Source organism: Falco punctatus, assembly GCF_963210335.1.
Source record: "Falco punctatus genome assembly, chromosome: 3".
NCBI lineage: Eukaryota > Metazoa > Chordata > Aves > Falconiformes > Falconidae > Falco > Falco punctatus.
In genome coordinates, this window is record NC_137582.1 from 110,113,373 (window position 1) to 110,129,591 (window position 16,219).

The 16,219-nt window shown below is 46.6% G+C and overlaps 1 protein-coding gene across 2 annotated transcripts in view; it reads right to left on the reverse strand.

The window, feature by feature from the left end:
* FBXO42 (F-box protein 42) overlaps positions 1-16,140 on the reverse strand; it is a 50,128-nt gene extending 33,988 nt beyond the window's left edge. Inside the window, exons 1-2 of one of the 2 annotated variants that reach the window (XM_080379531.1) lie at positions 14,126-14,237; positions 2,355-2,691 (exon numbers count right to left, since the gene is read on the reverse strand). In XM_080379531.1, the coding sequence (XP_080235657.1) occupies positions 2,355-2,421 (67 nt within the window). In that variant the 5' untranslated portion in view covers positions 2,422-2,691; positions 14,126-14,237. Of the gene's footprint in view, positions 1-2,354; positions 2,692-14,125 lie in introns of both variants that reach the window. The other variant, XM_080379530.1, reaches the window with a different exon arrangement.
* Between the last annotated feature and the right edge of the window lie 79 nt (positions 16,141-16,219).

The following is a 16,219-nucleotide window of genomic DNA, read 5'->3' on the forward strand; positions in this document are numbered from 1 at the left end:
ATTTTCCCATCCCAGCATGCATTGAGCCAAAGAGCCACGGGAATAACAGACAGCGGAGATGCAGAGCGGAAAAGCTTGCCATGACAACTAATTAATGCTCAGAAAAATTGCATTCGACAGCATTACTCTCCACTTTTGTCAGGTTCCTCAATGAAGCAGCTTCAGAAAATCCTAGGGGCTGTCAATCTTCAGTAGAAACGACATCAAAATTAAACTTATAGTTATCAGCCTAACAGATGCTCTGCACATTTTCCCGTGTCAGAAATCCTTCTTAGAGTCAATGTTATGACAGAGAAAGGTTGAAACCCAAATGCTTTGACACAAGCGCTGCTGCTGCTGCCAGCAAACTGCATTACGCAGCAGATAATACACATATTCCCAAAGATTAAGAAATGGAAAACTAAAAAAGAAAAAGTGAAGCTGCACTAAAAAAAAAAATAAATTAAAAATTTAAAAACCAGAGGGTTGGGTCTTTTTCCAAGCAAAAGCATCTATTGTCATGAAGCGCATGTGCTGATTTCCACCCTGACATGACAGGGCAGGAAGCCAAAGGCTGCCAGTACTCCAACCTTGGGATGCGGTTTTGCTCGAGCCAGGGAGGTTGGAGGAAGGAGGGTTGGTCCCTATCTCACAGCTTGGGAAAACAGAGCAGAACACCTACCCAGGCAGAGCAGAAGGCATTTCACACCCTGAAAACATGCTAGAAAACCAAACATAAGCACATTTGCATCCAGATCAGGTACAACAGGGCACCTGCGGGTGACAACACCGAACATAAGCCTCGGCTCGACAGGTTCACACAAGACATCTGTTGTGTTATTAAGGTTTAGAAGCAAAGATTATGTGTGTTTCCCAACAGCTTTTATTTGCCCTTTAAATAATGTCCAAAACCTACTGCAGGAAGTCTGCTGAGAAGTGCAGGAACGAATGCCTGGCTAGCAAGGTTTTTTTTCCAATTATTAAATCCCAATTTCAATCCTCTGGAGCAGGCTTGGGAACCACGCAACACAGCAAGCTAATCACAGGTGCAAAACAGCTTAGGCGTTAGAAAAGCATCTCTAGGGCCAATTTTAAAAAGGCAGGAAGAGTAGCAAAATCCCTTGATGCCTCAAATAGCACATGCTCGTGCAGATCTGGGGATGGAGAAGCTGCACTGGGTTTTGTCTGGTCTTACCAGACCACTTGATAATATTACAAATATTCAAATGCATCTACTTTGCTAGATCCTGGTTTTCTAAACTTTTAGGCATCAACTTTGCACACTCATGATGTGTTATTTTTCTTCAGGAAAACAAGACTGGCAACAAACAACTCCCAAAAGGCAAGTTGCTGTCAAAATAACCCTTCAAGCCTGACCTGCCATGGATGCAGATTTTGCTCTCATGGCACGGAAACAGTGGGCTGGGAATAACTACTCCCAGACTGCAAAGCAAGAAAAGCCCTGTCCTATAACCCTGCTCCAACATCAAAAAAAAGAAAAAACCTCAGTCAGTAAAAGAGAGCTAAAGCATCCCAACAAGCTCCTATTACCAATTATTCAGCAGATCCATGGGAGGAAATCCCATGCCAGTGTTTTTGCTAGTTATTTGAAGAGCAGAACAGAGTGCTTATGTCCTGTTTGCGTTCAGGGGAGATGCAATAGGTGCTTTCTCACTCATCCTGGCTCTCCAGGTGCTCTAGGCTTGTACCAGCCTGGGCTTCAATTTGTACACAGACTAAAATTAATCTCCGAGCACTCAAAAAGCTGCAGCAAAGGGATTTAAGCAGTCATCTCTCGTCCAAAAGTATATGCAATTCAATTAACTCACTAAAACAGATCCAGGAGCCCCATTCTGCTTGGAATGATTGCTGCAAAGGCCAACACAAGTCCCTAGAAGCATCATATTTTGGACCCTACAGCCCTCCTGGTTGTGGAGAAGTGCCTTTATATTCCAGCAGCAGAGGTTTTACAGTGTTCAGAAATTTGCCTAAAGCCCTACCAAGGAGGAATTGCAGCTGCTTAAAATAACATGTAAAGAAACGCTAGAAGGGCAGTTGAAACAGAGCTCCACTAGCACTGATCAGATTTGCCTGGCCCTTCCTAAAAGCTGTGTGTCTGCCAGTTGGCAAAATGTTGCAACTCTTTTCCTCCTTTCACAGCATTTCAATTTTCCCTCTCTCCCCTCCTGAAATCATTTAAGAACCTGCCATTTATTCTGCTAAAGTAATTACCCACTGCAGTGGAACAAACAGATGAGGAATATTAAAATGCAGGCAAAAAAACCCACCAGGTTTAAGCACTTCTTGAAGCCTGGTAGTGACATCAGGCAGCCAGCTCCTGCAAACCCCCTCTTGTCCCAGCAAGGTTTTCCTACCTGCAAGCACCACTCCTGGTCCCATCGACCCCAATTCACAGGCGTGGGTGGCATCGGTGGTTCCCATCCCGAGCTGCCTCCTCTTCTCCGCAACTCTCAGCTGTTTTAAGAAGTGCTTGAACCCGCAGGGTTTTTGACCTGGCCTTTTTGTTTTTTTTTTTTTCCTTTAAGTCAACAGATTTTAGGGGAAAAAGCCTCCAAGGGAAAGTTCTTGAATGAAAATAAGAGGCCGTGCAATAGTATTGAGTCAGAGCACATTATGCATAAGGGAATGCTCATTTTCACATGCCACAAAAAATTCTCTCTCCAAACATAATCATAGAAGCTATGTTCTCACCTGGGGGAAAAAAAAAATAATAAAGGTGTGTGAAAGGACCCAGCCCTGGCTGGCTGACTGCTGCAGCTGGAACGAGAAAGGGACTCTGCAGAACAGAACGGTTAATTGCACTTGGCAATCAGGAGCTACGGCGTTAATTTAGGGTTGGAAGATAGCAACTGCCTCTAACTCACTCCAGACTCTTCCTCATACTTTGCAACTGCTTATTCTGCTTGTCAACAGGCCCATCTGCACGGCAGGGTAGCATTTATGGGGACATTTAGACCTTTTAGGCTTATTCTCTTACCCAGTGTAAAAAAAAAAGCCTATTCCATCAGACACATTTAATAATAAGTCTTAGGCTGCTTTCCTTGAAAAAAATTTCCAATGGTATTGGGATGGGTTATTTTTGCACAGTATTTTATTGTTTGTCTCATGCAGCCATGCCACCAAGCACTCCAACAGCAGCTTCGCCCGCTTCAGTTTGGCTTTTGCTACAATCAGTTGCCCTACAGAAGCCCCGAGCCATTTTCTAGTGATGTAAAAGAAAAAATAAAGCACTATTTCCTAGGCAGAAGCACACTATTTTATGAAAGCAAGAGCACAGGGAGTGAAAGGTCTGTGGGAGCCACTGGATTCCGGGTAGGAATAAACGCTGTTCAGTAAGATGTTGTTTCCAGTCCCCCAAAACTTGCACCGGTTAGAGCTGACCCCTTTGAAAATCAACTGCTAGAGAAGTTCAAGAATGGAAAGAAAAAGCTGATTTTAGTCAGCAAAAAGAAAACAAAGCCTCTGGGAAACCAAACGATGAGCAATATCCTGTCTGTGCTGTCATTGAGCATCAGACCCAGATGAAGGAGCAAGACCTCAGGGATACCTACAGCATGCTTTTCTTCTTATCCCTGCAAAACAGGCAATTACAAGTTCTTTGAAGCACAGCGTTTCCTTTTTTTTTTCCCTTTAGCCGCCCTTCAACAGGAAATTGTTTTTTTTTTCTTTCATATGAGACCTAGCTTCGCCCATGAAAATAAAGGTTTCCTAAACTCCATCTGCAAGTTTGAAAAGTCATATCTGTATCTTTCAGTACTACCTCCCTGCCTTGTGTTTTCCCTGTTAAACCAGTATTTTTATAGACTCCAGAGACAAATTCAAAATTACATGACTTCATTTTACAGTGCCATATAACCTGGTCCATGCTGCAATGAAACAGCATGATTGCAACTGAATTTTAATTGATTATTGTAATAAAAAGTTTTAAAGTTACCAGAAATCCCTCCTTCCCTCCCGACGATGATGAGCTAACCTTCAGCTACTCCAGATCCCTGCTCATTTTTATTGTAAACTTTCACCAAAAAAACCCGTAATAACACTACACAGTAAGATTTACTGCCCAATCAGCACAGCAACTAAAAATAAATTACACCTAATCTTTCTTCCTACAAAATGAGAGAAAATTTGAGGGTTTTTTCTGGATTTATTATAGGAATACAAACCTATGCAGCACATTTTATATACTTGTTATTAGTGTACAGCTCATGACAACAAGAGGAAACAGCTGAGTTTCATGACTCCGCACTTCAGGTGTACACAGCAAAATCTGTCATTTGAATTTGCTAATGGAATAAACAGGACAAAACCTCAGAATTGGCCTAGAAGCTTAATAAAATATTAACAAATCAAGAACTAGACCAAAAAGTGAGGGCACCATCTCCAGATATCCCTGCAGAATGCTGCTAAACAAGGAGAGATCTCCAACATCCAACAACCCCCCCCATCCACAACAAATGGGATTTGGAGGCTTCCTAATTCCTTTTGACAGCATTATTACACTTAAAACAGCTTAACTTCTTTAAAACCTGTCAAAATCTGGCTTGATAAGCACTAGCAGCACAAAAGCAGCTGGTATATTTCTTATTGAGGTACCACTTGAGCTCACACACATGCTGTTGGCCAGCGATCTGCAAATTTAATCATACTGGGCATTAAATACATTTGCCCTTAAGTTTAAAAAGTGATCCAGGTAGGCCAGGCATCTGCACACGGGGCACCACACTCCTTCAGTTTCCTCAATAAAAATTCGGGCTTCCACGTGCATGTCTCCAACTCTGCAACCTCATTAATTGCTCGATGACATGACATCCCTCCTCCAACCAAGCCAAAAAAATCAGCAAGTCTGAAAATCAACCCTAGCTGGGGTTCTCCAAATGTAGGACGGGTCATTCCAGCAACTCAGACCCACATTGGGCCTGTTTGGAAAATTACACTCTGGTGTAATAATTGGTGGGTCTGTATCTAGGTTTGCTCTTGTGATTCATCCCCTCTACTGAAATCACCCTAAATTTTGCAGGGCTGTAAATAATTAGTATTTGGGGCTCACATACTCCCTCTGCCGGCTCCCTGCGAGCCGCTAATTAAAATGATTCCCGCCTGAACGTTTTCCTAGCAAAACAAATAATCATGATTCATTTCAGAAAGAAAGGCAAAACTGCATGCTAGCCAGAAAACGTGAATGATCCCTAAACAAGGAAATGAAAGGCTCTGAGACTTGGAAATAGAGGATTTTGCAAGAAAACGTGCAGATGCTTCTCCCGTTGTAACATAAGCTGTCTAAGGACAAACAGTTTGCACAGTGGCTGCCTGGATAAAAACAACTGATGTGATTTTCGGTACCTATCCAAACCTGCCTGCAATGATTCATCAGCAACAACTCCTGCTCAATAAATGCCAAGCAAACACACAACAGCAGGTCCTGGAAATAGTTGTCACCTCTCTCCTCTGTTAAAATAGCGTAGCAGGTCTCAAGCTTGCGGGCAGCACTTGGAAAGCTGCAGTTTAATTACTTTGAGAACAGCCTGTAAAAATGACACAGCACTCCTTACTTTCTACAGACATCTCTTAAACATCCCAAATCTGCTAAAATTGGCTAATCTGTACACAGGTTTCAGGCAAATGAAGGCAAATTTACAGCTGAACCATGAGGAAAAGACATGCTACCGGTCTAAAAACCAGTTCAGTTTTGACTGTATGAAAAATATATCTGAAAACACACCTCTGAAACATCGTTTCTGTATTTACATTTTCAGACAGCCCAATGCCCATTTCTATCACCAAGCTGCCCAGATAAACTATTCAGACAAAATAATTGCATGTAAAGCATGGAAATATCTTAGAGAAGTGTTTGCTAACAAAACTAGGAGGTACTTGTACATATTGGGTCGTTTAATTCCCAACTTTTTGACAGACTGCATTAGAGGCAGCTATTCAGTGCGGTTGGGATTATTTTTTTAAAAAAGAAAAACTTTCTTTGCACAGCATAACCCAATGAATCCAAACAGCTGCTCCCAACACAATTCCCACTAAACTGCTGCCCACACGGAGGAAACCACAGTCCCCGAGGTGCCCACGTGTCAAGCAAACACTGCCACAGGAAAGCAGCCCGCAGCAAGTGTCAGAGTCTGACCTGGCGCACGGCTTCCTTGGCTGGGAAAGCCCTGGATCGCATCCACCTCCTCCAGCTCAGCCAGCAAAACAGGCAGCTCGGGAAGCGGCAAAAATGTCATTTCCTACTGGTGCATCGCTTGTGGGTGAGCCCCTGCTGCCTGCAGCATTGGACTTGGGGGGGTGTCAGACCTTTTTCCTCCCCCGTAGCTCCTCTGTTCTCCAGGATTTTGAGCTTTCTTGCCTTCAGCAAGGGTGCCCACAGGGTCTTTCGTCTCCCTTTCCTGTCCTGTGAAACTTGGGGCAACTCAGGATCTTTGAGACCTTTATCCTTTCATTGAATCAGGCAGGAAGGGGCGACAGGGTCAGGGAATTAGCGTGAGAGGGAGAGCAAACTGCAGAAGCTTTGCTCCCAGGAAAATAACCCTGGCAAGAGCTCACTGAGAGACAGACACATGCTGCTCCACACGACTTCCGTCAGAAACTACCAGCACCTTAAGAGACTTAAATAATCAGCGTTAATACCCACACTGCAACGTTGTCCATGTAAATGAGGCAATCTCTTGTTGCTTTAAGCAGTAGGACAACCAGTCAAGATTCAGGTTTCTAACACCACTGCAAGATTCCTGCTTAACGTTTTGGTGTGGGAACAAAGAACGAAGTTTTAACGCTCAGGAAAATTAAATTAAGCCAATGCCAGGTCAAGGTCAGGGTTTACCAGCAGGGCAACTTGTCATGCAAGCTCTCACATTCAAGCTTCTAGTTACCCCCGCAAAACATGGTCTTTGGCTTAGCACACGCATGTGCTGGAGGAGGGGTGGGGAAGAATTTCCTTTTTGCAATAAACAAAGTTATTCTGCACCCTAAATTCACAAACCATATCGTTCCCCTATCCACTAAGAAATAAGTCATGAGCAGCACTGAGACATTCAATCTGAAATGAAGACAAGCTCAAGGGTACTGACTTTCAGGACAAAAAAAAAAAAAAAGGATGCACTGGAAAAAGCCGTGTATTAGTGTAGACCTGGTAGCCAAGGTTTAATTTAAATCGATATCCACTGCTTTCAGATGGACTGCTGACTTCGCAGCAGTGCGCTGATGGAATGTTTTTTTTCTTTGTTAGCGAGCAGGGTACCAAGATATCTAATACCATCTTGACACGGACATTATCAGCGTATGAGCACTGCAAACGATGCTTTCCTCCTTATCTTAACTCCTAGCAGATGAGCTGCTCAGCTGTAACACGTATTGTGTGTCTAACACACTAAAAGCGTGTTTTCGCCACGTCCACTCACCTAATCGCATCAAATAAATTTGTATGCCACCTTCAAACCAGTTTCTGTAATTCCTGGTGCAAAGCCTTTGATGAAAGCTGCCAACTACAGAGTTAACCATCTAGCAAATACTGCCCAGGAGCAGGCCTGGATCACACCAAAGGGAATTTAAAGGCAGATCTGTTTGCTAAACAGGCATTGCAACAATACAGAAAAAATTTTCTCTCTCTCACCCGTGAAAAAAAAAAAAAAAAAAAAAAAAAAAAAAAAAAAAAGGAGTTTACACTGATAGATACGAACCCAGCAGTGTAGCACATACCTGCCCAACACAACCTCAAATGCCTTTACAAAAGCAGTGTGGACGGGTGTCCCAGTGCCTGGCTCATTAAGCACCACAGTGGTAATTAACCCCATTTTATAGGTAAAGGCACAAAAGCACCGAGAAGCTGAGGTCAAGCAAGCCCTCAACAGCACTGGGATTACAATACCAGAGGTTTCTGGCTCTCTGACCTGTGCTGAAGAAATTAGGCCACAGCCTCTCCTGAGTTAAGATGAACGTGCAGATAGCACCAAGAGCTGTGTTTTATTTTTGAAGAGCTGGAAACAAAGATACACCAATCAAAACAAAAAAGTGATGGAAAAAGAGTAAGATTCATGAAAATCAAGCACTGAGCTTAAGCACTTGTCTCGACACCCATGAAGAGGGCTTGAGCGTATAGACTCAGAATATGCAGAATTAATCACTGGGGTTTTTTTAGCAGGTGTTAACAAGCAAGGGCAAACACCCATCAGTCTCTGCAAATACAAGACTATGTACCCCCTGATCGAACTGTGCAATGTGGATGGAGAGAAGAATGGTACCCTAAAGGTTCACAAGCACGAGATGCACATGTTGGCGAAGGGCAGAGCCCAGCAAAGGGGCAAAAATCAGCTTCAAGGTGGGACTGACTTTGAGGCAGCATGTCTTCTCATTGCTGAAAATCCCGCAGAGCTGTCAGTAGCTCGGTGACTGGCAGTCTAGACAGCATCTCTTTTATTTGCTATCAATATGGTGCTGGCAGTGAGCACCGGGAGAGCTCTTCTCCTAGTATTAAAGCTTCTGCTAAACACATTTTTTCCCATAAACCAGCATCTTGGTGGGGGGAAATCTCAACCAGCTCCCAGCAAACAGCGATGTCATTTCAAGTGAGCAACAGAGGATCCCTTTAAACCTTTCAGGAGGTAAAGCAGATGGGAAGGGAAGAATAAACACTTTCCTCTTTGGTGACACGAGTGTGCAAAACAGCCTGCAGGGTGGTGGCAATTGCAACCCTGTTATTATAAAACAGGAAGGACTGCTCTGCGTCCCCCCTGACCCCAAGGCTTTAGAGTACAAAGAAACAGGGCTAAAGCCACAGGGAAGACCCCCACGCTTCTATGTGAGGGGTTGCAAACAGCACTGGCACCACCACCAAGCAGATCTCGCAAGCCACCTGCAGGAAAATGCAACCCAGGAATTGCCATTTAAAATAGATTTCACAAAAGCTAGTTTGACCCACCCAACAGGCTGGATGAGGATTTGCTGCAGTTTCCACACATTTTGAGAATTTGCGTTTCTTTTTGTAGGGTTTTTTTATTTATTCCCCAGCTAATTATAAAGGCAATGGATTGAGAAGCCAGAGCGCTGTAAGTCAGGGATGCACCACCACTGAGAAAAGCAAGGGTTATCTTTCTATCCTACATGACACATCTCAAGACTAGCTGTTTAGTGAGGCTTAAAAACACTAGATATTAAATACTAAGAAAGAGAAGACAAAAAAAAGAAAGTCAAATCCACACTATGTTAATAAACAAATAAAAATTCAGGAAAATTGTGCTAATTTCAAATTCATCCCTACCTCATCATCAAATACGCAGCTTTCCCCAGCAGCCCAAGACCTCCCCTCATTAACATCCCAAACGAGCACTCCTGCCACCCCAGCAGGCACCCCTAACTGATAAGCACAGCCTGGCTTTGTACCGGGCACGAAAGCAGGGCAAACCACATACTGTCCCATGTTATGAAGCCCTGAGATTTCATAGCATCCAAGAGTCAGGTACAGAGCGGGCTAAAGCATCCCACACATCCCCTCCCAAGCCACAATGCGTGTCCATGTCTGCAGGATGGGTTGCCGCTGCTCCAAAGCCTGAAGGTTCGGCAGGTTTGCAGGAGACCCCGGCAGCAGTCTCAATGGGGAAAGAAAACAGCCAGCCTAAAAACAAATGCAGGAAGAGCACGCATTCAACAGCTCAGATTAAAGGTGGCTGCCCGATGGAGGAACTGAACTAAATAATTGCAGAATGGATGCAACAACAATGGTACAAAAGTAGCTGCTATTTGGTTCTCTCGTTAAAGGTGTTTTGGGCAGGCGCCTTCACATGCTGGCAAAAGGATCCAATGTGCATCTCATACCAGTAAGAAGAGGGGGGGAAAAAAAAAAAAAAAAAAAAAAAAAAAAAAAGAGAGAAGAGATTCAACTGAAAATATTTGACTTTTGCAGACTTAGGCTTTTTGAATAGGCTCAATGCCCTGCACACAGTCAGCCCCTTCCTTGGAAGCTGACTGCGAGGATAAGTGCACCTAAGGGGTTCGTCATCCTTCTTGATGTATAGATAAATCACTTGTATCATTGCAGGCTCTCCAACCTGACAAAAAGCCAGCTGAAATGATTAACACATATCATGGATTCCCCAATGTAAAATGTTTTGGGACAGACAGCTTCTTCCCGCAGTTACCTCGACTTAACAGCGAGATTTTTACATTTATGAGAAGCTTTTTATCCCGAACACCCAAAATCGCTCAGCAAACCATAGATGATCTTTGGCTCACTGAAATGTGTCATGTGCAGACAGACCGTACAGTCACTAGTGGCAAGAGCAATAATTTCTGCAGCTTCATGGGGAGCTTTGCTTAGGCAGAACATATATCACAAAATACCGATTTTGCTAAGGTTATCATACATTTTTGGTAATGATTTGCAGCATTCTGTGACAGCCCCTTGCTTTTACACCTCGCATATGAAGCAGCCCGGCAGCACAACACCTCCTAACACCGTCTCTTCACAACCAACTCAAATAAAAGCAGCTTTTCACCAAACACAACTTTGCCATGGAGACCTGGGGTACCCTCAAACACATCCCAAAGCACTGATGGGGCCATCAACACTGATCTGAGGTTTGACAAGACCAGGGGTGGAAGGGAGCATTACCACAGCACATCAATATTAACCTAACAAGATGCCCCAAACAAATTAAGTAGCTCTACCAACTTACCTTAAGCCTTCAAAAGCTCACATTATTACAAAATTTGCCCAAGCAGGGAACAAAGAAAGCCAGACAAGTGTTTCAAAATTAGTCTGAAAACATATGAAGAGATACAGTGTGTCTAAATTGCAAGTCACTGTTGCCTGAACTAAGTTAAGTAGGGGGGAAACAAACATTTTAAGTCACAGATGTTTCAATAGTGTTCAGCTGGCAAAGACAAATATTTTAAAAATTGCCATAGAAATGGGGAAGCGAATACAGTCCACAGCATGGTCTGATGTTCTCATTGAGCTTTGGTTAATGCAGCTCTTGAAGGCAAGAGCCACGTTTTCTCACACACGTTGCTCAACACAAGCCACAATTTTCGATGCGGATGTGTCATCCCACTCATTTAATCTAAGACACAAACGAGTTCAAAAAGGATTTTGACCTGAATTTCTAAACTACATCAAAAAGCTGCATTAGCTGTTAACGACAGCACAGCCCAGATACCTTGACGCATCTCTCTGGGACATCACCTACTGCAGATGGTCCCACTCAGATCAGAAAACATACTCCAAAAGGAGCTCTTACCTGGAGAAACACCCATCGAACACATTATCAGGGCCACCAGAGTCCTTTTTCACAGGCTTTTATCTAGATTTGGACCAAATCTGAGCCTAGCTCTGGCTCTAACACCTTCTCTAAGTTCTCACAGACATCCCCATGCGATGCTGTATTTCAAAAGCCAAGGCTCAAAGCTCACTTACGTTCAACTTTAAAGAAGATTTCTCAGGGCAAAGCCTGAATCAATGTTTTACAAAGCCTGCCATGACTAAATACACAGGGAAAAATAACTTCCCTCGGAGGCGTAGCTCTGTTTACACAGAAAGTGGGAAGCCTTTTCCAGCAGCACTCGCTCACATCCTGTGGAAGTGGCTGGAATCGGCAGCGGGCGAAGCTGGCTGCACCGAAACCCAATGCCTCTTTGAAGTCCTGAAAACAGACCTTCACAAACCAGTTGTGCACTGGGAACACACAAAGAACAGACCACCCCCACCCTCCCACTCCAAAGCTACAGCTAGTGTCACTCCTTCTGTTAAAAGTGAAGATTTTACACACTAAATTTCCTGAGATTAAGGACAAGATAGTGGAGTGCATCCCTGCTATCCTTGAGAACAAACTCCCGCCTTCAGAAGGTGCCCCACGCAGCAGCTAGCAATACCAGCAGCTTGAAACCCCCAAGTCAAAGTTAACACACGTTCAACAGCAGCAATAAACCACCCCGATCCTTATACCAACCACAGGCAGGACAATGACATTTGTTCTGCAGGCGAGATTTCTTCTCGGGCTTCTCCGACAGCCAAAGACAAAGAAAATTTGAGTCCCAGAGACTAAAAGCTGCAGTAAACTCAAATTAAAATTTTAAATTACACATACTGCCTGTAAGAGTCCACAAGAGTAAATGAGCGCAGGTTTGGAAACCAGCACAATAATAAAACCATGCGGTGCCTTTCAAACCCAAGTGCTTCACTTGCCACTGTGGAAAAAATGCTGCTTGGGCGGAGTCACCCATCAGTTAAAATACCAGGTAACACAGCAGGAAAATCACGCACAAACACCTTCGCAATTCTGCTTCTGCTAGAAGCATGCATGTACAAAAGCCCTGGTGAACAGGATTGAACCCGATACAGTAACAACTGTAATTTCTCCCTCTGCAAGAGATGTATCATCCTGCCTTGGGAATAGCCTGGGTTCCTGCCCAGGATTTTGTTCTCTTCTCTCCCAATTCCGACACCAGGGAAAGACTGACCCCAGGCAAACCTGAGGGACACAGCCACTGGTATTTGGCCTCTCTCAGGCATGAGCGTAAGGAAAAAGAAGGAGAGATGGTGGTGGGGACATGCATGGCCACGGAAATGAGGAAATAACAGCAAGTCTCTTAACTCTTGAATTAACAGCTGGCTCGGAGATTTGACTTTCTGGAAGGGCCAAGCCCAGGCTGCGACTGCTGCGTTGCAATACCAAGCAATTAGTTAGGGCACTGCAGCAGCATCACCAGTTCGGGGCTTCACGAGGCCACGTGCAAGGCAGCGGATTGATTCAGGCATTGGGCTCCTTCACTCTTGAAGGCAGGGTGGGTAAAGACATCGTTACACCCAGGTTACAAATTTAGGTCAGCAGCACCTCAAATGTAATTTATTTTAATTCGTGTCCCCTTTAGTAAAGGGGGGGACTTCCAGCTGCTGACCTACAGCATGAGCTGGTCTCACCAGTGATAATTAAATCCATTATAATACAAACAACATCCCCAGCGATCAACCGGGTTATCTTACAAACAGGACACAGTCCCCACGTAACAAACCAATTCACTGTACTGCAGACAAGCATTTCAGTTTGCACGACTTCCCTTTTGTTCTTCCTCCAAGCATTAATCAAGAGTTTAGCTTATTAAAAGCAAGGTACCAAGGCTCTACTCCTGCTTTTATGGCTCCCAAGAAATGCCCTGGCTGATTTGAAAACCCAAACAGGCTTGAAGCGAGACACTTCACCCCAGAGAGGTTTGGGCAGCATCTTGCAGGCAGCATGAGGTAATTCTCCTGAGCGAGACCCGTGCATCGAGACGAGCCCCTGCAGTGTCTGCTCAGCCCAGCCCCGTTGTGACAAGAAAATAATAATAAATAAAACCATTTTCAAATCACCGACAAGGAATTAGCAGTGAAGACAATGGGGAATAAAACCCCAAACCCTGTTGGGCTGATAAATACCGACCTGGCCACTGCTGCCGATTGAACACAATGCTTTCAGGACCAAAACAAATAGAGATACACTATAAGGCGAGCAGCCCGCCATGAACCAACGTGGAAGCGAGTCAAGACAGGGAGTTATTTGGAGAATAACTGGAGAATAAGCCTCAGCTTTGTTTTTACATAGATGAGCCTTTGAGGCAGCCGCAGCCCACAGCAGCCCCCAGCCCTGCCAGCCAGCACCTTGGGGCTGCCCAATGCCAACCCTGATTTTTGGGGGGAAACCTAGTGGGGGTTTTGATTGTTTGTTTTTCTTTTTGGGGGGCTGGAGGGGGGCAGGTTGTGCCCACCCCCAACACTGAGAAAGACCCCGGGGCTGCCCTCACCTTGTCCCCCCCCGAGGCTGCTGCTGCCCACCGCGGGAAGGGGCCTTCCCCCTCACAGGGCCGAGCCCTCGGGGGGTGGGGGTGGTACAACACCCCAGTGGCTCTGCCCTCAATACCAGCCCCTCCCCCCCCCCCCTCCAAGAGATAAGATGCAAAGAGGGGCTCAGCCCCACCCTCAAGGCTCCAAATGGGTGCCCTCCTCCAGGCGAGGCCTGTCCCGCCCTGAGGGGCCTGAGGGGCCCGGCGGGCCGGGCCCGCCGCCGCCGCCCCACTCCCCAGGGAAGGGACGCTACCCACCGGGGCTCCCCCCGCCCCCCGCCCCAGGGAGCCGCACCGCGGGGCCGCTCACCTGCCGCCGGCCACCGCCCGCCGCAGCTAGGCCAGGCCCTCAGGGCTGCAGACGCCGGGGCCGCCGCGTCGCCCGGGTGACGGCTCGAACCGGCGCCGCCATCTTCCCTCCCCTCCCCTCTGCCGCCACCGCCGCTCCGGCCGCGGCGGAGAGCGCACTGCGCAGGCGCGGGCCGGGCCCGCGTCACATGACAGCGGAGAGGGCGGGGAGGCGGGGTCACGTGGCGGGGCCGCCATGATGGGAAGGTCGGTTCCGCCCGCCATAGCATCGGGGCGGACTCTGGCCGCCATGTTTGAAGGGCCTCGCTGGGGGCACACGCGCCGTCCCGCCGCCATGTTGGAAGGGACGGGCGGGCGAGGCCGCCATGTTGGGAAGGTCGGCTCTGCGGAGAAGGTGGCAGGGCGGCTCCCTCTCCTTCCTAGCTGCCTCGCAGGCCTCACCCGCCGCCCTTCACCTCACGCCTTGCCCCTTTGCGAGCTCCCCTCTTCAGCTGCTCCCTGGGGAGGCACAGCCGGGGCCTGGGGACCCACAGGGTCAGGGGTACCTGCTGTAGGCCAGCCACGTTGCTGCCTCTCTCCCAGGGTCTGGCCATCTCCTCAGGCAGGAGGCGAGGCGGGAATGTCCCAGAAGGGAGAGGGGGGCGGTCCCTGTGCCTGAAGGACAGTAGGTGCCTGTTTCACCACAGAAGTGAGGGAAGGAGGGAGCCCTCAGTGCCACTGGAGCCCTTCCATGTGGGGGTACGTATGTCTGGACATGACAGGTCTGTGTTTTGACATGTGGTCATGCTGCTGAGTTGTGGGGTGGCGTTATTCCTCTGGGAAAGGGGTAAAGGAAGGCGCTGCCATCCTCTCTGTCTTCTACAGACGTGCATCTACCACAGAGGTTGCTGCTCAGCATTCTGGATACATGCCCTGCTGAATTGGATGCCCCAAATGCCTTGTGGAGGCTGGGATTACCTCAAAGGAGATGTGGAATGTGTCCACATGCACATAAGTAACCCAGTGTTCACCTGGGTCCGTGTATACAATTATTAAGATCACATTCCCAAAACATACGTGTGCATTTTGGTAGGATGCTCAGTGTCAAATGGGTACCATGGCTGGGAATGGGATTTATTGGGATTTCTTATGGTATGGGTGAAACCAGCAGAATGGAGAGAAACATCCATGAATAACACTGCTGGGACATTAAATAGGCTACAAATTGAGCCAACAATACCGAGCACTGGCTGCTTGAAAACATGGTTCCTGTTTCCTTCTGGAAAAATCCCAGAGGATGGGTAGGAACAGCCTGAGGCTGCTGCACCCTTTCCTGCCACCTGCACCATTCCCGTGAGCCCTGCATCTCTCCCAGGGAGGGGAGATGCCATCTCCAGCCCCTCTGGCGTACCAAAAAAGTTGAAATTCGAGGGTATAACCCACCTACCTCCAATGCTATATGCCCAGCAAAACCCCACTAGCAGTTCTTTCAATAAACAACCCCCCCAAAACTCAGCTGTGAGGGTGCCCGGCAGTTCCCTGCCCAGATTTTGAGCTTGGCAGAAGAGAGGGAGACCTGGGGAAGGGGCCAGGGCAAACCACTGTGTTTGTGTCAGGATTTTTTTGAAAGGGTTTTATTTGTGTTAAGATTTTTTTAAGAAGCTGATCGCCATCTGCCGGCAAACTGCAGCTCTCGGGTGGGGTGCTTGGGGGAAATTTTAAGGGCAGTTTCTGTAACTACCTGTCCAAATGCTTCGATTTTTTAGGACACTGGAAGGGCCATTTAATTTTGCAGCCAGCAAAATTTTAAATCCCACCCTCACCCTGGATACCGTTGTATCACGCAGAGCTCAAAGTAATACACTGGTATGGTAAGTGTCACGGTTACAAATGAGGTGAACGTAATAAATTAGGGTTTTTTTTGGGTAATCTAGCTATTTTTAAAGGTTGGAGCTGGACTGGGTTATCCTTACGAGATTTTAGAGTAGGGGAGGGATTAGTTTGTGTAACTGGGGTGATGGAAGGACACACGGACACCTCAGTGCCTGCACGAGGGACGCTGTGGTGAGTGGTTAACGAACAACACTTAGTAAAATCCCGGTCTGTTACTTTGGCT